Raw genomic sequence first — 25,936 nt, 5'->3', positions numbered from 1 at the left:
GGAACCCCAGCCCCATTTTGCCCTTTGTTTAAGGATAGAATACCCTTCATTTGTTCGAACCCATGACAACTAACAATCTGTGAATAAATTTACTTCGAAATGGGCACATTATATTGCACCAAGTCGGTCAAGCAATGACCCCAGGGCCTCAGATATAGGCCTAGAACAGGGGTGGGCAACCTCTTTGAATGAATGGGCCAGACTTTAGGAGTGAAAGATTGACAGGGCCGCACCTAACCAACAACCTGCTGTTGATTTCAAACCTTTGATTCCGAGGACGTTCAAGCAATAGGTGTGTGTACTAATCTGTATTCACAAAAACATAATGTCAATACAGTCCGGTTGATATGGTGATAATAGACCTACCTGACAGCATCATTAGTGCAGACAAATTATAAGCAGCTATAGTTCGTTTTTTGTGATGATGTAAAATAGATTGATTTTTTTCTTTTTCTTGAGACATCTCACGGGCCGCAAATAAATCACTGGCCGGCCGCATGTGGCCCGCGGGCCGTAGTTGCCCACCCCTGGTCTATAGGAACGTTGTCCAAAAATATCCCCGGACATATAGGCGAAGAAAGCTATCCGCCGCGACTGCATGTGAGTTTCTCGACTTGCCGTCCTGGGAGTCATACCACAAAATGGTGCATTTTTTTTTCATACGCCATTATTAATGATTTAAATAAGTAACTAATTAGGCACAGCCCAGATCCGAGTTCGTTTAGTGAGCTTAGCGCAAATTTGGCCAAAAGTCGGCATACGCCAGCATGTTAAACCAATGACTTTTAATGCCACCCGTGACACACTTCCAATGGGACTGTATCTGTAAATGTTTTGCTAGATCTACGAGAATACATTTTTATGAAATTTGAAACAAGGATGGTAAGACAAACCACTTTAATTACGTTTTCAGGACCACACACATGCGCATGTATTAGAATTAGAAAAGGTCCCATGTGAGTGGTGGCTAAAGTGATGAAGGCATCAAAATAAATCAGTGGTTGTTCGTTGGAGTCCTCTCGCAAGTTACCTCGGTTGCTAGGTGGACCTGCATCTGGTAATCGGGTGAATTCTGGTCGGAGAGTACTTTGTAACTACCGTGTACCCAGGGACGTAGCTAAGGCCTGATGATTGGGGGGGGGGGGGTGTAGTGGCTGAAAATCCAACTGGATGGGTTTTGAAGCCAAAAAAATTCCGACTGCTGCTTTGTACCACCGCCCCCCCCCCCCACACGCTCGCGCTACTCGTCAACGATACGGTCAGTGTCAGTCAGACACCCAATTTTTTCGCTACTGCCCTTTTGTTCCGAACTTTTTTCGATACATTTGTACCCACTGGCACTCATTTCACAAACTTATTAGCCCCCCCCCCTATCCCAACCAAATATGTTTGTGAAAATTCGGGCAATATGCTGATAACTTTTCGGGAACCTACTGCAAGAAAGATAATTTGCAATGTGTTTTTCAGTGGTTAAACTGATATTATTATTACCATAAATATTGTATTGACTTCCCCAATAATTGTAACCAATATGGAAGGGTAATAACACAGCATATGATTGTATGTTATTGGCATGCGATGTAAAAACCGATGCATGCCTATATGATATATGCACATTAACATGTGGAGCGCCTACGCCTATGACGGTAGTTCTATTGCATTTTTTTTTTTTTTTGAGTATTCAAAATCATACGAAGTTTTGTACGGTGGAGTATAAGAATCGCGAGATACAATTTCTCAAACTGGCAAGAAAAACTTGCTAAATATGACAGATTAAAGGTCAATTTTGACCGAAACTTTTCAATTTTTAGGTCATGTACAATCACAGGAATAAATGAAAAGGCGGAGATAAACTAGAGTGCGACAGTCGAAAATTCCGACTGTCGCACTCCAATTTTCCAACTATCGTCAATTTTACCAAGTTTGGGGGTGAGACATCCCCACCCCACCCCTCTAGCGACGCCCCTGCGTGTACCCAGTGCTATCACTGTGGAGTAAACTCCGGTATCATTCAACAACAAGGTAACATGGGCTGCGCTGCCACGGGATATGATCCCATTTCATTTCCCCAATATTAGGGAACGGGCACCGTCTTTGAAACACCATCTCCAACTAAATACAACTATGTTAAAGCTTTGGCTATAGCTATGAAGTGCTGTCTCTTATGATAATGACGGCGCAATAGTTTTCTACTGGAATCGCCCTAAGATGTGACGTCTGTAATCCGAGGAACCAACGAACTTCCCTGCTAACTCCTCAGGCTTCAACTGGGCTAGACGTTCGCGGTGAATATGGCACACCATCACATGGTTCAGCCTCTGTTGAGTCATAGTTCTCCATGTCTTCAAACGCATCTAAGCACTAAAAGATCTCTCGGCTTCGGTCGAACTGGCGGAGGAGACGAGGAGCAACCGCAAGAGAGCTTCGACTTCACCAAACATAGCCCGTACCGCTGGATTCATCGACTTGAATATTTGTCTATGACCCTTCAACCGACGACGACTCAGGAACTGGCCTCGAAAGAAAGGCAGACTAAGCTTAAGATTGTCGGAGAGCTCAGGGTACCAACTCACGAGATCTGGGTGGAATTCTCCATTCAGCAGCCTTGAGTGATATTCGATGATATGAATCCTGAGATGTGTATAGCCCTAACCAAATAGAGCCACGACACTACTCTTTTTCCAAATGTGTGGGGGACATTTGATAGTGTGTCCTCCGCCCATCGAAATGTGGGATGGGGGACGTGTCCCCCGTCCCCCTGGATTGACGACAAAACCCCCGAGGACGAATACCTCCGAGGACAACTACCCCTGGGAAAAATACCCCCCGGACATACACCCAAAGGACAAATCACAACGTGGATAAGTACCCCCCACTCCGCCAGACAATTACTCCCCGGACAAGTAACCTTTGACAATTACCCCCGAGGACAATTACCCCCTTCCCACGGCAATTACCTCCTGGAAAACCCACCTGCGCAAATACACCGGCACAGTTACCTCACCCAGGTTACTACCCGAATTAAACCAGAATACGCCCAAGTCACCCACCCCCCCACCCCCAAACCACCACCCCAGAGCACGTGAACCAAGCGGACCTTTAGCTGGTGAACCCCGTAGTACGAAAGCCCAGTAAGGCCATAAAAGAACATTTTCTTAATCTGATATATCAGAATATTTTTTATTCGAATATAACCAAATTTAATAGTGCCATATAAAGCGCTATACAAAAACTAACAAAACATAGCAAATCATCAAGTAAAATTACTCAGAAGAAAACTTAAAAATGGTTAGTCGTATCCGTGACTGCATCCGTCCCCTATAATTAACGGCATATGTCCAGGGGAATATTCGTCCGGCGGTTTTTGTCCTCGGGGGTAATTGTCCGGGGGTATCTGTCCGGGTGGTAGTTGTCCTGGGGGAAATTGTCCTGGTAGTATTTGTCCGGGGGTATTGTCCGGTGAGTAATCGTCCGGGGGGTTATTGACTGGGGGTATTTGTCCGGTCACGCTTCAAACAACCAGGTTTGATCTGAACTGCAAATATGTTGACGATCAGCAACAAAGTTTTATCATTGATTATTCATTTTCAAAGAAAATATTTAGAAAAATAGTGTATCCTTCCTATCTTTAATCGATGGTGGCACTCTGGCTAGATAGTAATTCGCGCCCGGGTTAAAAAAAAATCCTGCATACGCGCCTGTATAAGGTAATATAAGGTAAAAACAACAACGAAAAAACAATAACGCAACAGGTGGTTCACAAGATTGCAATATATATAGTTCCACACCACACTTAGAAAAGTATATGAGGAATATGACATGTATCAAGGAGAAAAAATGATTGCAACAATAATCCAAATTTTACAAAATCATTTTTGTATTTGGCAGAGAAGAACACATTAAGTACCCACTGTACAACATAAGACACGGGTCATTTTACACGGCTCATTATATTTTCTTCATATATGAACACTGATTGAGACGCTCTACTGTGACATTGAAATGAACAATAACAAACACCTTCAAACTTTGTGTAAAAGTTTGTGGTCCTGACGTTTCGATCTTTGTAGGATCTTCTTCAGAGGCTGAATTGAGTTTACCGTCAAATTAGTCTACATTTTGCCCTAAGAAACAAATGTTTTCTTTTGAATCTAGAAACTTGATTCAAGCTACACCTCGCTATCTTTGGATCCGGTTAAAAAAGTTATGCGGTGTTATAGTTAGAGTATCCTTGCAAATTATTACGGAAAAACATTGCATCTTCGATTTTGGTACTATTTGGAATTTGTATCTAGTGACTAAGGATGTGATGGCGTCCTTCCCTCTAGAGCGTAAACTTTCGGTTTCATTTTTCGTACGGTCCCTTCTTTCTTATTTACGATCGCAGTTAATAGATGAGTCATCGTTGGCCGAGGCCTTTAATAGAGGGCAGTATACAATAATACGAATTTCTGTTGAATTGATTTCCAAACTCCTTCATTTATACACAGTGTATTAGTGGATGAACATTACAAGGTGGTAATATTTTTCTCGATAAGGAAACTAACTTTCAAACTGAAAAAATGACTTCTACAGAGATTAGACAAGGCTTAAACGAAAGCAGACCTTCTTCAAAGTAAGTAGTGTTATCAAGCCATATTACATAATTAATATTTCGCTGCTTAGGTTCATGCGCTTTGTACTTTTTACGTGTGATTTTCAACAAAGATATCGTACGCAATCATACCACTTGCAATTTGCACACCGAATGTTATGACGAGAGCCCAACACAGTGGTTAGTTGATTGTGTTACTTCTTGTCAATGTTACTTGTTAGTCCTTTCAGTAGCAAAGGTCACAGCCAGCCTATTTCCTATAAATCTGTTACCCTTTGACAGTTTTGTAAGCTAAAACACTTTCACTATTCCACAGTTAGCACGACGATTACTGTACATAACAAACAGACTGAAATATTGTTATCTGAAAATGCAAAGCTACTAACAGTAACACTAAGTTAACAATAACAGGACCCCTCCCCATCTTGACATTTCTTGTGCCTATTTGTCTTTTCTTTCATAGTTCAACTGTGTTAGGCCTATAGTTAAGCATATTTCGCTTGATGTTGGCTGGCCTCAGGCTATGAATAACTTCTAGTAATGCAGGGGAGAATCGAATGTAGCCTAGGTTAGGGCTTAGGCTATACAGTTTTCAATGTGAAAAAGTCAAGGCCTGTCCATAGTTTGTGGAGACAGCATATATATCCCTAGGCTAAATGAACAACGCCTTTGAAGCCCACAATGGCACAGTCTACTTATAAAGAGTTGAAATGCATCTGTAATTCACTTGGGTGATGTTTAAAGGCATTGAAGACTCGCACCAAACCGCGTGCGGCCATCTGAATTTATAAGTGAACTTTCTGTTGCTTGCAAGTGACGTTTTGTTCGTGTCGCTAAAAAATGCAGACAGTACAGTAATGAAATGTGGTACCATGTTATCTTTAGCTGGACCTGCGATGTCCATCGCTGTATTGTTTGAACACAGTGCTGTGGGTATTGACCGCAGCTGTATGTACTGACTATATACACTAGTGTCTAGTTACCGATGGTAGCAAGCTATGTGTGTGTGTATTTTCTGCGATCGATGGTGGTGTCTAACAGTTCTGTTACCCCTCATTCGAAACTAGGTCAGATTACCGGCATTAGACGTTTCTTTTTGCGCGAGTCTTCACACCCTTTAATGAGTTACTGTAAATAGTTATCCCAAAGTTGCTTTAATATCAAACTTACTTAACAAAATTTATAAAAAAAAGTTAAAATAAGAAAGTTCTAAAGGGAATTCTGTCGGATACACACATGTCACTTCCTGTTAGGCCTAAGCTTGCATTCATGCTGTTGTAGGGAAAGCACTGTGCAGTGTGGAACGATTTCCTGAGTGCCGGGTATACTGATTGCCGTCCTGGGGGAGGGGTCTAAAGAGGAGGGGGTGTGAGAAGGTGCTCAGATGCCAAATGCTGGCACTTGTGTAGCTTTTTATGCACATACACTAGTTTTGCTAACAATTTACATTTTTTATTTTTGTTTTAGTGAAATTTATTACGTACCTGGTAAAAGTTATTAGTTTGTTTCAAAGAGATTTTACAAGGGACCAATTGTGAGCCGTAAGTAATGTTTCTCGCATGCGTAACTGATGCATTATTAGTCTGTATGATTTTGGCATCTAGACTAGGCCCAATTTATGTTGAATATATTGTTAGGAATGTCAGGATTTTAGATGAAAATAGTGCCGGGCGGGATTCACGATTTTTTAAACAGTGCTGGGCGGAAATTTTTAGTGCTGTGCGGGGCTGCCCAGTGCCTCCCAGTATGGGCACATCCCTGCATGTGTGTGTAAACGAAATGTTAAGTTTTCCAGAAGATTATGCCTTTCCTCCATTCTTTTCCCAAAATTTGGGTCCATGGTATTTCAATAGTCCAACACTTACATCATTGCCTCACATATTAGTTGATTCATATATGAGCAAAAAAAGGTGATACAAAAATTCACTACTTAGTCATTACGATTTGCTGCTTCAATACCTATCTCTTCCATTCTGAAAACATAGACTATCTTTATAGTTAGAGAATCTCACTGATTGGCAATATTAGAAAGGGTGTGAAGACTTGCCCACAAAGAAACGTCTCATGCCGGTAATCTGACCTAGTTTTGAATGAGGTGTAACAGAAGTGTTAGACACCACCATCGATCCCAGAAAATACACACACAGCTTGCTACTGTCGGTAATTAGACACTAACTAAGACAATACATACAGCTACGGTCAATACCCACAACACAGTGTACTGTACATAGCAGCGATGGACATCTCAGGTCTAGATAAAAAATAACAAGGTACTGTATCATGTTTCATTACTGTCTGCATTTTGTAGTGACAAGAAGAAAACTTCACTTGCAAGCAACAGAAAGTTAACTTTTTTCAAAGCGTGGCACGCGGTTTGGGGCGAATATTCAATGCCTTTAAGGTCATATTTATGTAGTTTAACTGTGATTCGACGTCACCTCAGGTCATGGAAACCCTGTAGATGTCTGATGGACAGAATAATGTGGGTATATTTCTTTCATTCTTTTCATTGGACAAAAGCAAAAAATAGTCTAGCAGATTAAAACACAAAAGAAGTTACATTGATGGTAATGATTTGGCTTCACTTTTGTGAAAAACACATTAGGAGACTTGCTAGCAACCTTTAAGTTTGGTTTACTTTCCATCGCTTCATGGTAAAATTTGAAATTTCCAAAAGTCGGTCATAATAGGTCCCTTGACTATACATTACTAGCAGACTTAAATAAGAAACTTTATAATCATTCTTCTGTCTTTCATTTTTCACAGGGTCGCCCAACCACCTGGCGGTCAAACTAACATAACACTGTTCGGCGGTCCTGATGCAGGACCGATGCCATCAAGACGCAGTGCTGAACCTGTGTCATCTACACCATCTATCCACGAGAAACGGATGCCAAACCAGCAGAAGGAAAAAGGTCCCCCACAACCCATTAAACCATGTAAGTCATGTTTTTTTTTTGTATGTCAAAACAGTTTTACTAGTACTGTAGTAAGTGTATACTGCATAGATGGGATTCAAACCAAGCAAATGAATGTTCAAACAATTTTGTTTTTGGACTTGAATTCTAGGCATTGTGTTGAACCTTTGGTAAGAAGCTTTGTCAGATGTTAAAGGTTGACGTTTGATTTGTATATACATGAACATTGAGTGTTGAAAGGTCATTATCACAACTACTTCTTAAGTTTTGCCCCCTTTGCATTTGCAATTGTCATACATTAAGAAATGTATCACTTTTGGTGATGGGATGAGTAGGGGGAGCAGGATGAATGGGGGAGGTGCGGGGTGTTGGGTTCTACAACTGGTGTACATGGGAATGGTCAGTGTCAAATAGTTACCAACTAACTTGAGACACAGGAAAAGTTTTGCAATTGCTGTGTGACTGATATTTATCCAAACCAGGTAAGTTTTGGGATCTGGCTTAAAAGTCTTAGATGTATAGACCATTCAACATTGACAGGAAGTTACATATTCTGATGAGTTTCCTTTGTTACCGTAGAGATAAAACTTAATATCGGGGGGGCTGGAAGATATTAGAGTTGATGTCTATAATCCCAGCTGATCAATTGTGGCAGATTGTACCACTCAAACCTAACCAAGTATTTGTGTGTTTACATAACGAGCATCTCATGTTATCTTCAGCCCTGCTATAAACACTTCAGTGCTACTACATGATACAGAAGCCTATATTATTGGATGAGGGACTAGACAAAGTATCAAGAGAGACCAATATTTCAGATTAAGTAGCTATCAGCTGTTTATTCCCAATGCAAGTGAAGAGCTTTATTTGATTAGAGTTATTATGCTTGATTACAAAAATCTAAATACTAAGATGTAATTTTTAGTGCTTAGGATTCATTATATTCCGCCATATCAGTCGTTTATAGTACATTATAATGCCATCATAATATATCCTAATGGAGTCATATTTGCCATGACTGGAAAAAAAAACACCATTTGTTGTAATTTCAGTGTCAATTATGAAGTGACCAATGATTCAATAACACAATAAGGACATAATGGTTATGTCTGTGCTTCTTTGACCTAGATATGTAAGTTAATTTATAGTTGATGGCTCTATGTGTAAAAGCTGGGGCGACTTCAGTCACTCAGTAGTTAGAAATAAGAGGAGAATCAAAAGAAGACAAATAACAGAATGTAAGTTCATCACTGATTCTACCTGCCTTTTGCTTTGTTGTTAAATGGCATCTTCCTTTTCACTACTCTATAACCATTATCGCAATGTACTTGAGATGATAAATCATATATAAATCCATTGGACGTGTATGTATCTTGGTGGCATTTGTGTGCATCCCAGAGATGTTATTAAACATGGCATTTCAGCCTAATTTGTCATTTGCCATTAATTTGTCCCCAGATGAAGTCTATGCCTAACTCTCTATAAATCATGTTTTATGTGAAGATGTTCGGACAGGACAAAGAATTTCACTTTACAAACTCCTGACTTGGTGCCTTCGTCAGTCACATGACAATACATCATTGGAATGCACTAATCATCACTCCACACAAATAAATAAAAATGGTAGATAGACTTACTCCGCAGATGACAACATGCCATTCTCTTTGTCGCTTAAAGAAACATGAAGGATTTATATTGACCTTTCAATTCGACTATGGAACTCAATGCATAAAACCAGATCTGTAGAAATGTATGTGAGTTCCAAGGCAGTTACTGCAGACCTTAATTACCTTGTAATGAAAGCTTGAACTGCTTAGCGATATTTACAGACTTTGCCATTGTTTACACCCAAAAACTCTGTATTTGCTAGATAGAATTAAATTATATTTATTACTATTGGGGTGATTGCGCTTCTTATAATATTTAGAGATCTTTAATGTTATTTTATTACAGGCATAATGTGTGTAATTTATTTATTGATACATGTTTTTGTTACATGGGTATATTTTGATCTTTTAAAGCATCATTGATATATATTGTTTCTTACCTATAATTTTTTCTCAGATGATTCAATGAGAAAACAGAAAAGTAGCATAAATTATTAAATTATAAAGCTTGTAAAATTATACCGGTGTGCAGATCTGTACTCTGTAGTGTACAGTATGTAAGAACGTATTAACAATAAAATAGTGAATGAATCAGGGAATAATTTAGAGTTCAAATCTTGTGTAGCCGTTTTGTAATGCTCTCAACTTTATACTTGTTTTTGTGTACATACAATACATGCTTTATCTTTTAGCACAGGCCTATGTGGCAATTTGCGGACTTTGCTTCAAAGCATTTTGCAATGCAGAACCGGATTGGAATCATCCCAGGGTTTTGACTTCTCTTCATTCATCAACATGCTTCTTTAAGTTGTAATTTATCCTAAGGTACTTCATAAATTATGAGATGGTCATCGCCAATGATGGTATGTGTGGAACCTTTCATCTTGTTGATGTAGAATTGGTTTTCATGGAATTATTACCTACAGACAGCCTGAGACAGGGTGATATAATACCCTGGCCTGCACTATAACTCAGCTTTTATAATGATTATTATTGGTATACCATTGATGACAGAGTACCAGAGAGTTCTAAATGACTCAAATCAATTTGCCAAGGAAGGAATGAAGTTTGGGAATTAATTCAGTGGAATTTGGTGTATCTTCAAAACTTCATTACATTTTGGAGGAAAATGAAATGGAAATGAAAAATATTCTTACAATATTTTATATGAGTTGACAATGAAATTTTACTGACTGGAAATTTCCAAAATTAGTAACCATAAATTAATATTTCAAAAAGTTTTGTTACAATTTCTTAAATTAGTTACAATAACTATCTTTAATTATTGAATGTCATGAAGTCTTTTGGACGCATCTATAGAAACATGTTTTACTGCTTGCCTGTCTTTTCCCAATGAAGTAAGGCAGAGAAAGGCCGAACATTTTTGTCATTTTGATAAGTGGTTGCTGAATTGGATCATATTTCAACATAAAACATTTTTCAGGCATTTTGTCACTTGCTAATGACTTAACAGTGCAGTTTATGTTTTCTTTTTTGAACAGTCTTTGTTGCATAACCAGGATAGTAGGTACAGTACACGGTATTGCAGTGTAACAGACATTATGGACAGTTGTCTGTTACTAAGTATATACAGTAGGGTTCATGCAATCCACATAAATGCATAATCAATGCAAATGAAAAAAAAAAGCACAAATAGCATTTTTCAAATGGGTTTCCAAGGAATTATGTATATATCTGGTACCGCATTGCACAGTGCTATGCATCATGAACAAATTGCTTCAAAGTGCAAATGTAGCAGTGTTTGAACACAGGAACCATAGGATTTGTACGTATGAGACAATGGTTCAGTAACTAAAAAAAATACCTCACGAAAATTTGAACACTTAAATTATCCCCAGGCTTCTGCTTTCTCCAGTGTCCAAAGACAGTGCAATTATGATTTACCGAAACATATTTCCTCGTGTTATGTCCATTAATAATACAAGATCTATTAATAGTTAAATCTCATTTTTGATACTGTGCAGCTTGCCAATCCAAACATGGAATCAATGAATTTTACTTTTTTTTATTAAATTATTTACTGGCAATTTACTGAGTGCTGTGTAATATGTACACTGTACCTCTGTGGACTGGTTTAACTACGTGTACAGTAGCTACGCCAATGATCGTTCAAGCTCATACTTCACACTGTAGTTCATACTGAATCACACCTACTGTACAGTGTTGTATGCTGATTGCACAGACTGCGTGCTTCATATGAAAGATGTTTTAGAGAATCTTCATAGGATATGGTTGAATGCATAAACTGACAATGTGTGTGTTACAGAAATGTACCGTTTAACAACTTGTAATACTAACTGTACCAATGCAGGAAGTCACTGTCTGTATTGGCTTTCCATAGTAATTTTGTTGTTGTTGTCATTATCCAAAGATTTCATACAAGGAGTGCAGCATTTTAAACTCTTTATGTGTGGAGAACCTGCTTTATGAAGTCCTACAAATTGTGGGTTTTGTTTTAATGTAAATTCATGAACATACATTTTAGACTTATGAAAAGGCAAATATGATAATACTTATTTGCATAAATTGGTGCAAAATGGTTCCAAGTAATATAGTAGTATTTACTTTGCTCCTTGCTTACCTGTCTCCCCACAACCTTAGCACCTCGTCCTACTGTGCCTAGAATGAACTGGTAACCTTAACACTGCGGGCCCTCTATGACTGGCTCCCCAGGTCAATGCCCTTCCTCATTCTACCATCCAAAGAACCAGCATCTTGTCTGGTTTACACAGTTGATTTTCTCTAACCTGTGTGTTATCTACTTTCTCATACTGCTACACTGTTATTTTGACATTGTCAGATTTACTTTACTTTCTTTCTTTACCTGTCTCCCCACAACCGTACTGTAAGCTGTCGTGCTAACCATTTGTGGAGTGAACTGGTTACCCTACTTAATAGGACTACAGTACACTGTGTATATATCTCTAGCAACCGGTTACTGATCGGCCTCATCCTACTGTACCAACCAAAGTCTTTCTAACATTTTTCTGTTTCTACTTTCTACGTTTCTAAGTTATTAACTGAAGGTTTTTTCCAAAAGAAAGACCCAACTTTGTGCACAGTTTTCACAGTGTTAGTTCTGATGCTCATCGGTTAACTGAATATTGCAGTGTATTGTCTAACCCAACACATGCTGTACACATGAGACTTTTACCATTGTAAGTTCACCGTTCTACATGTATGGAAATGTTTATCACCTTTTCCGTCCTCTGTGATGTGTTTTCCAAGATTTTGAATCACTGTTTACTTATGAATTGTCTCTATCGGGGAAAGTGAGCGATAGTGTCTCGCAGCGTCTGCAAGGTGCAAACAGTGCAGTAAGAATGCAGTAACTTAAACTGAAAGATGAGATTGAGATCGAGGCCATAAAATTTGCAAGTGATACCTAAGGGAATTGGAGCAGCTCTTATGTATCGCACTATAGCCATCATCTCTCTGTAGAGATGAGTCAGCAAGACTTTAGTCCGTCAAAGAGCACATTATTACGTTAGGGTATTTTATATTCCATAAACGGATTGCACTTGCCAGAGACACTTAATCATAAGCGATGTAGCAAACAGCATTTATGAGGTCACTTTTTAGAAGGAGTAGATTCTCGTTGATGGAATCTTTATAGGATATCCCAGCTGTAGGGAAAGCATATGAAAGGATACTGAACTTGATAGGCAAAGCCTAATTAAATGCAAATGTGAAGCAATCGTCACTTTACATAGCACTAGAGAACTTAACAATGTATTGTACTGTATGTAGCGCAAAGTAATTGGCTCACACCTCATTTCTTCAGTGCTGGCAATTCATCTTGTCACAGGTATGGTTAGCAAACATGACGTGATTGTCAATATAAGTATTTAGTCAAATTACTAATGATTTACTACTTATTAGTCAATATTAGTACTTAGAGAAATGACACACAGCTGCATAGTCTACATAGTGTTCGGGAATCATTGTTTTATAAAACGATCATTAAATAATTAATGCCAAGATACTTTTTCCTCCTAATTTAAATTGCCACTTCATAGAGAATTCACAAAAATGGAATATTTAGACTTGAGTAAAGTGCATGGTTTCCTGTCTCTGTTTACAATTCAAAACATTAATTACTATAAGCTGCATGCACATATTTATTACCTATTGTGTGTAAGTGGAGGTCAATGGTACTTTTGTAAAAGTCATGGGTGATCAGTTCTTTCCATTCTCAAAGTTTGATGTGTTTAGGACTAACAGGAGTACAGTAAGTAGTGTAATAAATGATCCAGCCCTAGTATAGGACTAACAGGAGTACAGTAAGTAGTGTAATAAATGATCCAGCCCTAGAATAGGACTAACAGGAGTACAGTACGTAGTGTAATAAATGATCCAGCCCTAGTATAGGACTAACAGGAGTACAGTAAGTAGTGTAATAAATGATCCAGCCCTAGTATAGGACTAACAGGAGTACAGTAAGTAGTGTAATAAATGATCTAGCCCTAGAATTTCACAATTTGTTAATCCTTGCCCGAAGGTAAAAGGAATCTATGCGATGGTGATTGCGTGTGGGTGTGTGTGTATGTGACGTCCTTGGCTCGAAAACAGGATAACTCAACAATGGCATGTTGTATTGAAGTCATACTTGGTACATAGATGTGCCATACTGAGTAGAAGAACCCTATTGATTTTGGTGCTCATCTCATGAATCATACTTTGTGTGAAGGTGTTGGTAGATAGCGGGTACATGATAATGTGTGATATTATGCACATTTGTTACGGGGCAGGGCTTGAGTTGATTTTTGCTAAAAGTAGCTTGTAAACATGGTAAGTTTACATATATAGCAGGTAAGTCCACATGCAGTGATAGAATCTTGCTGATCAATTTAATCAACAATGACAAAAGCTTGTCATTAAAATCTCAATTGGCAAGGAATCACAATAAGCCCACTGGCTTTTTGGTTAGCCATTGCTGAATACTGCAAATGCCTATAAAAGCTGGCTCAAATCAAGTTCTCACTGTCAATTTGCTGAATTACAACACACATCTGTTACTGTGTAGGCTATTGCTAGGAGTTTAGTAACACATGTTGATAATGAGCAGTACTTAATACTATGTTAGATACAGATATCATGCCAATTCTTTGACTGTTAACTGCCTGGTATGTTCGTAATGTACACTGGCAGGATAATGCTAGTGCCTTTTGATTCCTTGCCAGAGGCTGCAGGAATCTGTGCGATGGTGATGGCGTGTGTGACACTTGCTTGCAAACAACATTTAAACTCAAACGTTCAGGGTGTATTAACTTCAAACGTAGTATGTGGATCCATCTTATTGAGTGCAAGAACTCTATTGTTATCTGTGAAATTCATGGTCATTGGGGTCAACAAAGGTCAGCATCTGAAAACATAGCTCAAAAAGTCATCTTTATTGAACTTCATAGTTGGTATGCAGATCTAGCTTGGTGACTACACGAACCCTATTAAAATTGGTGAAGGCCAAACGTCATTTGCGGTCAACATTCAAGTCAAAGTCAGAAAATCTTGTAAAGTACATCTTCATTGAACTTTATACTAAGTTTATCTAGATCCAGCTTGGTGAATGCAAGAACCCTATTAGAATTGGTAGAGGTGACCTCTACGGTCAACAGTTTAAACTCCAAAATTAAAGCTACATTTAATCTGTGGATTCTCCAGTGTTATGATTTTCTTTTGGTTGAACAAAGTTTGCTCAAATTCAGTTCAGTTTAGCATTTTGAAGGGGCTCTATAGGACTTCAACAAAACATAGTCATCTGCTTCAGATACGTAATAGGTCTTGCTTTAAACTGCACTCAAACCGCTCTTATCAGAGCATTAAGGGGTCACCAGGTTATCTCAAATAGTGCAAAACTTGGCTCCAAGGAATCAACAAGTTATCTCAAATGATACATTTTCTCTGTCATTTACATGTATACTAGATAAATTTTTCTTCCTAAAGATGGCAGAAGGTGTGAAAATATTTCACAATATATAACAACATCATGTAACTCTCCTTCATCTATACTGCTAAACCCTTATCAGTGAATGAAATGGTTGATGCCCACAACAAGGGAGTGCTACAAAGAAGACTTTGAAATCTCTGATGTTTCCTGGTTGTCAATTAATTCTTGGACAATTGAACTCACTTGCTCTAAATTAGTAAGATAGTTACAGTAGTTTTAATTTTAAGCACATGATTGTTTGGCAAGGTCATCCATTTAATGGTCTTGACAGTACATGCATACTGTACTTCACAGTAAAGATATAGATAGAACAAGATGCCATGTCATCACATTTTATGTCAAAACAGGTAGTTTTTGTTGGCCATGTACTAAATATTTCGTTGCTCTCTGATTGGATCATCAAATCATATGCTAATAGTGCAAACAATGGTGTTGACATTGAGTACAGTGACTCATACAGGCTCCTTTCCTGTGTATGACCTGGAAGGATTAAGTAGTTTTCTCCTTGCCATTAAATTACAGTGATGATCGCTCGCAGCAGGTTAAGTTGCAGAATGACAGCAGGGTTTCATACAAGTCATGCAATGCAACTACTCAGTTCTGTTGATTGAATTCTCACTCACAAATGTCTGTAGTTCTGTATAGTCATTAGGGTTAGTAGAAGTAAAGTTACATATTTATACCATTGTTTCAATAATGTAACAGTTTATCCTGTAGAGTTTCCAGAAATAACCATTTGAAATAATTCCAAGTAAAATTGTAATATATTCCAAATTTAATTGATGGTATTTAATTTGATACTCCTTTGAAGAAACTAGGTAGCTGATCAATGTCTTAATACGTGCAGTATTGCTCCTAAGAAACACCAACATCTAACCTGGCCAGGTTTGTATCAACTTTAATTGATGCTTATTGTATTGTCCGCCTCAGAGCATTTTACCACACTGCGACTCAAAATGATCAAAGCCTTCTCGACATCTGAGTACAGTATACACATACATAGTGTGGAGAGATATAAGCCACAGAAAAGTAGTTTCAAAAACTTGTGTTAAAAACATAAGTGGACTACCATTAGTTCAAATTAGTTAAAGAAATTAAATATGAACATAAATACTACAATATGTCAGTTTGTGGCAAAACAGATAATTGGTTCTATAATTGATGGGTAGATGCTAAACTTCTTTTTTACTCCTCACTACCTGTCTCTGCAAAGCCAAAGCACTCTTGTTGGTAATTATTCTATAATTGACTTCTTTGTGCTATTTGTTGGCTACAGTACCTTTCTGAGTTATATTACTTTCTCTTTATTTATGAGACTGCCAGTGATTTCATTCAGTGTACAGCTGTGGCATTGACATCAAGCAGGCAAAACTTTGATACTATGCTGAAAATAAATTGTACAAAGAATGTCATATGAGACTGTTCGGTGATATTGATCACTTATATAGTTCAAGTAGTTTCAAGTCTCAAATCTTTAGTGTTACAACTGGAAAAATGAAAATGAAAATAAGTTTTTGTATGGTTAAAACAATATTCACTGTGTATTACTTTGTGTGCAAAACCATTATACAGATAGCACTGTAGTTTCAATGTATTTGTGAAAACATAGATAGAAATGCAGTAATCCCTATTAATCAGTGTAATCTGTGTACTGCATCATCAGGTAACCATGGGAATAAGAGGAGGTTTGGGTGGGGGCGGGAAAGGGGGAAGGGAAGAGATTGGATGAGAATCAATAGAAATGTGGTGTTTGTTATTGACATTAGTTTTCAGGATTTACTTCGCTCCTCTCTTACCTGGCTCCCACTCCACAATTGCACTTTCCTGTCTACCTAACTACACATTTGGAAACGTTTTAGCACTGCGCCCTCGCTCCCTGGGCCACACCCACTAATTCCTCCTTCCGTAGATCTACCACCCGGAAGTAGTAGACTACACGTAATTTTTCAGGTTTCAAGAATTCACTATTTTCCTGCACTTACTGTATCTCTTTAATACTGTACATTTGTCAGTTTGTCCCCTCCTCACATTCAATCAAATCTACTGATATCTTTAAAAATATGTTATTAATGGTTTGCCAGTTAAATTACCACTGCACCCCCATTACTAAGTTTTTGTGCACTTAGTTTATATCAGAGAGTGAAGATGTGTATAGGATATTAGTTGTTATTGTAGGTATATATGTACATTTCCAACTCAGCTCAAGTTCAGGATCTTAATGTCAAGGCTGTGTCTGTTACATAGCATACAATAGCTTGTTGCAGTGACAAGTTAAATTATTGTGGATGTTGTACAGCCTGTACAGACATTCAGTAATTCAAATGCCTTCACCTGCTGCTATACTGCCAGTGTATGCATAAAGTCTTTCAACACAGTTCAATAGGATAATCAAGGTGGAAGGATCCATATTAGTGTTTAGGACATCTTAAAGAGCTCTTTCTTTTCACATTGTCAGAAAGTTGAACAACTTGACTGGAGTTTTTCTTTTTTATATAATATACAATATATAATATATAATATTCAAAGTCCTTTCAACTATCTACATTCAAAGAGCTCTTTTTCCAAAAACTGGACTGACATCAAAACTGAACTGTTTCAAATCTTGTGTAAGAATTGAACACTGTGCTCCTCGCTTACGTATCTCCCCACAACCAAGAATGAACTGATAACCTGTTCATACTATGCGCCCTCTATGACGGGACCCCTCCAGTCAATGTCCTTCCTTCTCATTCTACCCCCTAAAGTGTCTAAATCGTTCGTTTGTTCAAGTTCTTTTGTGTATTTATTATATGCTTAATTCAATTGGAACAGTTTCCTAGGATATTTGTTTGATATTTGTTTGTAATTTGGTATTAAACTGTAGTCACTGTGAAACATATGAAAGTCTTTAATACTTTGTGTTAAATTTGCCACAACCTGATTGAACTGTTCATGATCTATAGGTAATGGGCAGATTACAATATGTGCTGATCCTAAAACATCTGTTACTTCAGTTTATCAGACTCACAGCAGTGATGATGGAAATCTGCCAAGGTCTACATATCAATATAAACAGCTTTGAGGGCCACAAAAGGTTCTGTATTAGCTGGTCCTTCTAGTGTACAATTGAAAGATTCGTAATTAGCTAATTAGGAATTCCCATAGCCTGGTTTGAATGGTGCTAAACTACAACCCAAGGTAAAGTGCAGTTTTGAAGATGTGCTTCTTATTCTCCTGTGATCAGAGTCCTGTAAAGGACTATAAATGAAGGACAACGGTTACAATATTTTATGGTTGATTTGTAAAAGAATTGAGTTTTCTTAAAATATTACACAGATATGAATTTGATTTGTGAAATAAATTGAGTGTACTGTAATGTATCTGGCAGTGATGGCAGCCTAAATGACATCGCTGTGGCAATTAAACGGAGAATGTTTTTGCACAAATGATCCAGAAAGGGAGGTACGTAAATATATCTTCTTACATCTGATCATCCTTACATTGTTGTGAGATTTATTAATTTTGTGAAAAGCAACATATTAAAGCAAAGAACATGAATGTTTGTAAAGAATATGTGACATGAAGGTCCATGTTGATGACGTCACAGACCACCCACCCCTTTTTCTTGTATGTACCGTACAGTAGGTATTGACTATCTATCTTGACTGAGGAACAGGTTATTGTAAACACACTGTGTTTTCTTGTATGTACCGTACAGTAGGTATTGACTATCTACAGTATCTTGACTTAGGAACAGGTTAGTGCAAACATACATGGTTGGAATGGAGAAAGGGGTGGAATTGAGAGAGGGGTGGAATGAAGAGAGGGGTGGAATGGAGATAGCAGAGGATAGCAGTGCAACCATGGGCGGCGATCATGGGGGGGAGGGGGGACATATCCCCCCAATATGTTAGGTGAGGGATATAGCATCTAATATCCCCCCAATATTTAGTGGCATAGTCTTTTTGTGTGGCTATAAATAGAAAATAATGCGTGAGATTATTTATCCAAATAATATATGGCGGTGGCTAAAACTTCATTCAACACATGCAAGAGGTAAATGACTCTTCGTGGTCGTTTCTGTAACCTGTGACCGTATAGCATGTTGTCACTCATGATTATTATCATGTCTGTACATCTCTTGTGTCAGAGTGCAAGTACATACAATCATATATATGATCCACATAAGGGTTCAATGTGTTTCCATTTGGCCTGTTTCCTACCACCCCCCCTCGAACATATTTTTTAAAGATTTTTTATGATATCGAAGTTTCAATGTAGCCGTCATAAGAGGTTTTAATAATTGTACAGTACACCAATAAATTAACTGTGTCTGAATTTTCGAATTCCCTGACCAACATTCTTCATCATACTTCCCTCTACTCGTGCAATTTTGACAAGTCTGTTAGGGGTTGAAGGTTTTTTTTATTCTATATTGGTTGTCAATGGATGATATTTTGTGCAACATTATGGGTATGTTTTGAAGTGAATTGTGAACAAATAATGGGCTTAAAACCTTAAAAAGTGGGGCTGACGGGTAACGTGGTATTACCTACAAACGCAATGATCCACAGGAGATGCGAAGAGGTCGAACATGATGTGTGACTGGTGACAATCTTGAAAAAGGTTATGGATGAAAAAAAAACTATTGGGAAAAACTTGGTTCTCAGGCAACATGTACAGTACATCTGGTTGGTCATTTTCAAGCCTGCGAAGTGCCATTTCCGGTGATCTGGGGGCTACCAAATTGCTCTCTCCATTCAACTCCCCTCTCCATCCTTACTACAGATCTTGTAATGCATGTCATACATCCATTCTCTTTTATGTGTTTACAAAGTCTCTCTTTGTGTTGTCCTAAATTGTGTTTATTATTCAAGAGAGTTGCTGTTTCTTCAACTCTTATATTTTTCACATTGATGTTAATTATGGACTCTCCAGTTATTAATCTTGGGACTCTTACCATGAATAAAACCATTATATCTTCCTATTCTTAAACCCATGCCAACCCATTCCTTTGTTTTATCTTATAAATGACAAGATTACAACCAAGCTTGAGTTTCTTCTCTTTGTGGTTTTGTCTTTGTTTTTTATCCCTCCTCTGGTCCTCCCAAAAGTTATTCCATTTCTGTCTTCAATGCATTTACAGACTGCTATACTTGTAGTGTAATAACTGTGCACTACTCCACTTTGCAAATATCTTGTTAATAGATGTACTGTGTGCTACTGAGTGCTCTTGTCAGCACAGCGTACCCTACCTGAACAGTACATACAATACAATACATAAACAATTAGTGGGCTGACATGTCAGCTTAAACTCTTTTCCTCTTTCAGTCAACATAATATTTAGTAGGAAGTAGTTTGATGTTGATGCCGGTCTGAGCAGCACAGACAGGAAACTACTTCAGAAAATTGATTCTTCAGATTCTTTCCGTGGATTTTTGTAAACAAGAATTTTGCCTTATTAGTGTTATTTTGAGATTGAAGATTTGTGTGTATTAGACATATATAGTGCATTACAGGTGCCTTACACAGTGCTGTTCTCATTCAACAACTGACTGCTGTCGTTGTCATTATCGTGATCTTAAAGGGAGTGAAGACTCGCGCACAAAGAAACGTCTGATGCTGGTCATCTCACCTAGTTTCGAATGAGGTGTAGCAGGTGTGAGAAGTGTTAGACGCCACCATCGATCCCAGAAAATACACACATCCCTTGCTACCGTTGGTAATTAGACACTAGTGTACAGTCAATACATGCAGCTACGTTCAATACCCACCACACAGTGGACATAGCAGCAATGGACATCTCAGCAGGGAGTTGTTATGGAACTCCCTGATCTCAGGTCCAGATAAAAGATAGCAAGGTATCACATTTCATTACTGTCTGCATTTTGTAGTGACCATCAAAAAACTTCACTTGCGAGCAACAGAAAGTTAACTTTTTCAGAGGGTGGCACACGGTTTGGGGCGAGTCTTCAATGCCTTTAAACCATGTGGATGTTGGTCAGTTGTTGTAATTGGCTGTTTTAGCTCCCTAGTAAATGACTTGGAACAGCCATTGTTAGTGGAACCAGGTAGCATATTTTTTCCCTTGGTCTTAACAGTTTTGTTCACACATAATTATTTGGGTGTAATGTGAATATGAATCATATGTTCCTTCCCCTTCCCTCAAATCCTCCTCCCTTCCCAATAAACAGTGGCAATTTTACAGACCATTTTTAAGCATGGAAATACATCCATAAATAGTAAGCTTATCCATACATCCATGGATGTATGATTCTACCTTTACCCATATCCCATATACCACTTTATCCTCTGGCTGAGTATACAGAAGTTAAGATGGGAAGGGAGGAGGAACCTAAACCTTTCTAGATTTCAGTAGGATAAAACTGCAAGGGTTACTTTTGAGAATAAATTCTTTTATATCCCACCCCCCCCCTTTTGAACGGGTAATAGGCAGCTCCTCTCCCTGCAGGCGCGTAGCCAGGAATTTGCCAAGGGAGGGGCGAAACTGTACACTTGGCATTGAAAACTATCTAAGCGTAGCGCCACCATGATTGGCGCAAAGCGTACATGAAAATTTTGGCTTAGAATGCCTCCCAGATCGCTGGAAATGGCACTTCCCAGGCCTTGTAAGTTGCATCTTAGCATTTTCTCATTTGAAAATACTAGCGATATCATAAAAACATTAAAAAAAAAAAATTATGCTCAAGGGGGGCGGCTGCCCCCTTCCCCCCCCCTTGGCTACGCGCCTGTCTCCCTGGTAGCTGGGTGGACTAAACAGCATGCAAAGAACAGTATGTAATAGGTTGTAGTGTGAATGGCCACTAGATTATGTGGAAGCTCCTCCTCTGCCTGGTAGCTGGGTGGACTAAACAGCATACCTAGTACAGTATGTAAAAGGTTGTAGTGTGAATGGCCACTAGATTATGTGGTAGCTTCTCCTCTGCCTGGTAGCTGGGTGGACTAAACAGCATACCTAGTACAGTATGTAAAAGGTTGTAGTGTGAATGGCCACTAGATTATGTGGTAGCTTCTCCTCTGCCTGGTAGCTGGGTGGACTAAACAGCATACCTAGTACAGTATGTAAAAGGTTGTAGTGTGAATGGCCACTAGATTTTGTGGTAGCTCCTCCTCTGCCTGGTAGCTGGGTGGACTAAACAGCATACCTAGTACAGTATGTAAAAGGTTGTAGTGTGAATGGCCACTAGATTTTGTGGTAGCTCCTCCTCTGCCTGGTAGCTGGGTGGACTAAACAGCATGTACCTAGTACAGTATGTAAAAGGTTGTAGTGTGAATGGCCACTAGATGATGTGGTAGCTCCTCCTCTGCCTGGTAGCTGGGTGGACTAAACAGCATACCTAGTACAGTATGTAAAAGGTTGTAGTGTGAATGGCCACTAGATTTTGTGGTAGCTCCTCCTCTGCCTGGTAGCTGGGTGGACTAAACAGCATACCTAGTACAGTATGTGAAAGGTTGTAGTGTGAATGGCCACTAGATTTTGTGGTAGCTCCTCCTCTGCCTGGTAGCTGGGTGGACTAAACAGCATACCTAGTACAGTACGTAAAAGGTTGTAGTGTGAATGGCCACTAGATTATGTGGTAGCTCCTCCTCTGCCTGGTAGCTGGGTGGATTAAACAGCATACAAAGTACAGTACGTAAAAGGTTGTAGTGTGAATGGCCACTAGATTATGTGGTAGCTCCTCCTGTGCCTGGTAGCTGGGTGGACTAAACAGCATACCTAGTACAGTATGTAAAAGGTTGTAGTGTGAATGGCCACTAGATTATGTGGTAGCTCCTCCTCTGCCTGGTAGCTGGGTGGACTAAACAGCATACCTAGTACAGTATGTAAAAGGTTGTAGTGTGAATGGCCACTAGATTTTGTGGTAGCTCCTCCTGTGCCTGGTAGCTGGGTGGACTAAACAGCATACCTAGTACAGTATGTAAAAGGTTGTAGTGTGAATGGCCACTAGATTATGTGGTAGCTCCTCCTCTGCCTGGTAGCTGGGTGGATTAAACAGCATACAAAGTACAGTACATAAAAGGTTGTAGCGTGAATGGCCACTAGATTATGTGGTAGCTCCTCCTGTGCCTGGTAGCTGGGTGGACTAAACAGCATACCTAGTACAGTATGTAAAAGGTTGTAGTGTGAATGGCCACTAGATTATGTGGTAGCTCCTCCTCTGCCTGGTAGCTGGGTGGACTAAACAGCATACCTAATACAGTACGTAAAAGGTTGTAGCGTGAATGGCCACTAGATTATGTGGTATAATCAAATTGAAAAGCTGCAGCAGTTTATCTATCACAAGTGGACACTTCCAGTATTGACATCATAAGAAACCTGGTTTAGCCGCTCCTGCATTAATTACAATCGCCTTTGACTAATTAAGTTGTTTTCTCTCACTTTTGTCCTTGTAGTTCAAACATACGATCCAGTGACAGGGGCAGCGTACCAATATTCATCACAGGGAAAAGTTGCCGCCTCAAAGGAGCCTCCAAAGCCCAAAGAACAGAATCGACCAGAACTCCAGGTTGGAGCTCGAGTACGACAGGAGGGCAAGACAAGAGTAACACAGCCACCCGGTGGGAGGTCACAGATAACATTTTAAAGAAATGAAAGAAAGGGACACTGCATCATTCCACGAGCATATTAAAATGGTGTCATACAGTATGTGTAGTATGTGATAGAATTGAAATGTAAACTGTGTGTGATATAATCTGGTATCTTTGTCTGTTGGTCTGACCTGGTTAGTCTTCCTCCTGTTAGTGTAGTAATGTAGCTTCAGTTGAACAAACCGAGTCACCTGAAAACATTTGAAGTTTTCTTGTTTTTCTTGTCTTCATTTCATAAACCAGTAAATGCTCATGTCTATTCTTTAATTCTCATTCCCCTATGTGCTGTGTTACAGTATGATAGACTGTGTGCGTGGCAACCCATTGAATGTTTGCACATGTATAGATGGATTATTCCACCAAAAAGAGGTCTTAATGTGCGTGAGAAAGAAAGAATAAAACAAGATGCTACTACCAGGTGTGGTCAGGCTTGTAGCCTAGAGTTGGACACCAGCAATTTAAGGAGGGGCACAATGTGTGCTACTCTGTTAGATGTGCGGTTAAACTAATCCTAATGATGAATCACCATTCAGCAAGCAGTGAAGTCTGCTATATAGTATGCTTCAGCCTGACTACAGGCCTGGTTGTAGCAGATTGCTTTGGTGCCCTTGAATATGATAGAAATCATTTTTAAATACAAACGTTGTTGAATGGTACCTACTGTATGTAAATAAACAAATAGCCATCATGATTTGTTGTTCCCTTATCTGACTATCCCCTTAAGATCTGTCGCATTGCAAATAAACCAATGCACCCAAACATAATGCCAGCTTCAACAGTCACTGGTTTATTATTCTTTTGTCTATCAAAGCATGACAGGTATCTCTGGTAAAATTAATAACGTTTATATTAAGGGCTTTGAGAGAGGTTATGTTCTTGTCAATGTTCAAAGTAGATTGACTCAAGATGTCTTTGTGTGCCAGACTTGAAGTATTTACAATGGTGTTAGTTTATAGCACTGTTGAATCTGTTGATGTATGGAGTGTCTTTCAGATCATTGGATTGTTTCCTTAGGATTTAAGTTCTTGAAACTGTTGTAGGTAATATCCATTGCTGTTCATGAATGGTGAATTGTTAAATCAACAGATATGAATGCAATCATGTTGGCTAGCAATTGAGGCCTTGTTCTCATTAATTGGATTCACACTTTATGTCAGCCATTCATGTATCAACTTCATTACTTTGAATTTTCCAAGTGGATTGCACAAAGTCACCTTCCTTTACTCATGATGAATGGTCCCACTTTGTGCCCATCTCAGAATACGATTTTTGTAAAAATTTTGTTTTTTAAAAAACATTGTTTGGGGAAGGTTATCTCTAGAAATAAGAGCAAAACATTGGTTAGCGTACTCTTTTCATGGCATAGTTATAACCCTGTTATTGCTGTAAATAGAAAGGAAATGTCAAAATTTCTTTTTGATTTTGCCTACGTATGCTGGGCAGGTATTGAGAGATTGCTTTAGACTCATCTTCCACTGGCTGTTCTTTCTTCACAATATCGCAACAAGACGTCTGTGCCCTTATGAGATGTAACAGCCAGAGAAACTGGCTGTCTTTCACTCCTAGACGAGGGAGGATGCTGTGTATATTCAATAGCCGTTCAGTACTAAATTCATTGCAATACGTGTCAGTCTGATCCGGCAGCTTGTGTCCTAATTTGGCGGCGACGGTCCTTTCTATGAAGAAAATTTTCTGCATGCATTTATATAATCATTTAGGAAAATGTGCTTGGTTTCCTTATTAAAAGGACTTTCATATTTATGGTAATATTATGCCTGTGTAGTTTGGTCAAATATAGTTGTCTGTCATCAGTTATATTAAACCATTAATGTGATAGCTGTTGCATAAGTTCTATATATTCATATTTTTTTCATTAGTAATATATCTGACCACTGTGCATGGCATTGTTCTATTTTGAAACCGTTGTTTAATACCAAGTTGTCATACTCCTTAGAGATTTACATCTTGATTCTGTTGCAACAAATTTTTGTTGTAGTTTACATACTGTAAGTTTAGGATGGTTTTGACTTGTCAGAATATGGTCCTGTTTTACAGTGTTTCGAAGAGGGCACGATTAGATATCAAATAAATCTGGTGTATCAACTTCTCCCCATTTGTAATGGCTTAAATCACTGTTTGTGAATCTCACATAATGATCTGAAACATGCCACATCATTATTTGTTTCATCATCATCCATACTTTTTGCTCTTTCTCCATCAGGAGAAGAGATATGTAAACTACAAGTTGAAATAACATGCA

General features: G+C 38.7%; 1 protein-coding gene across 1 annotated transcript; it reads left to right on the top strand.

Moving 5' to 3' along the window:
- Positions 1-4,455: 4,455 nt before the first annotated feature.
- LOC139980038 (uncharacterized) lies at positions 4,456-24,954 on the top strand. Its single transcript, XM_071991397.1, has 3 exons — positions 4,456-4,615; positions 7,361-7,533; positions 23,482-24,954. Exons 1-3 carry the CDS (start codon positions 4,563-4,565, stop codon positions 23,670-23,672), a joined length of 417 nt encoding a protein of 138 aa, XP_071847498.1. The 5' UTR covers positions 4,456-4,562; the 3' UTR covers positions 23,673-24,954.
- Positions 24,955-25,936: the final 982 nt, after the last annotated feature.

The sequence above is a fragment of the Apostichopus japonicus genome, chromosome 14, assembly GCF_037975245.1.
Source record: "Apostichopus japonicus isolate 1M-3 chromosome 14, ASM3797524v1, whole genome shotgun sequence".
In the NCBI taxonomy this organism is placed as follows: Eukaryota; Metazoa; Echinodermata; class Holothuroidea; order Aspidochirotida; family Stichopodidae; genus Apostichopus; species Apostichopus japonicus.
The sequence above is the reverse complement of the archived record's forward strand: the minus strand, read 5'-3'. Positions and strand labels throughout refer to the sequence as shown.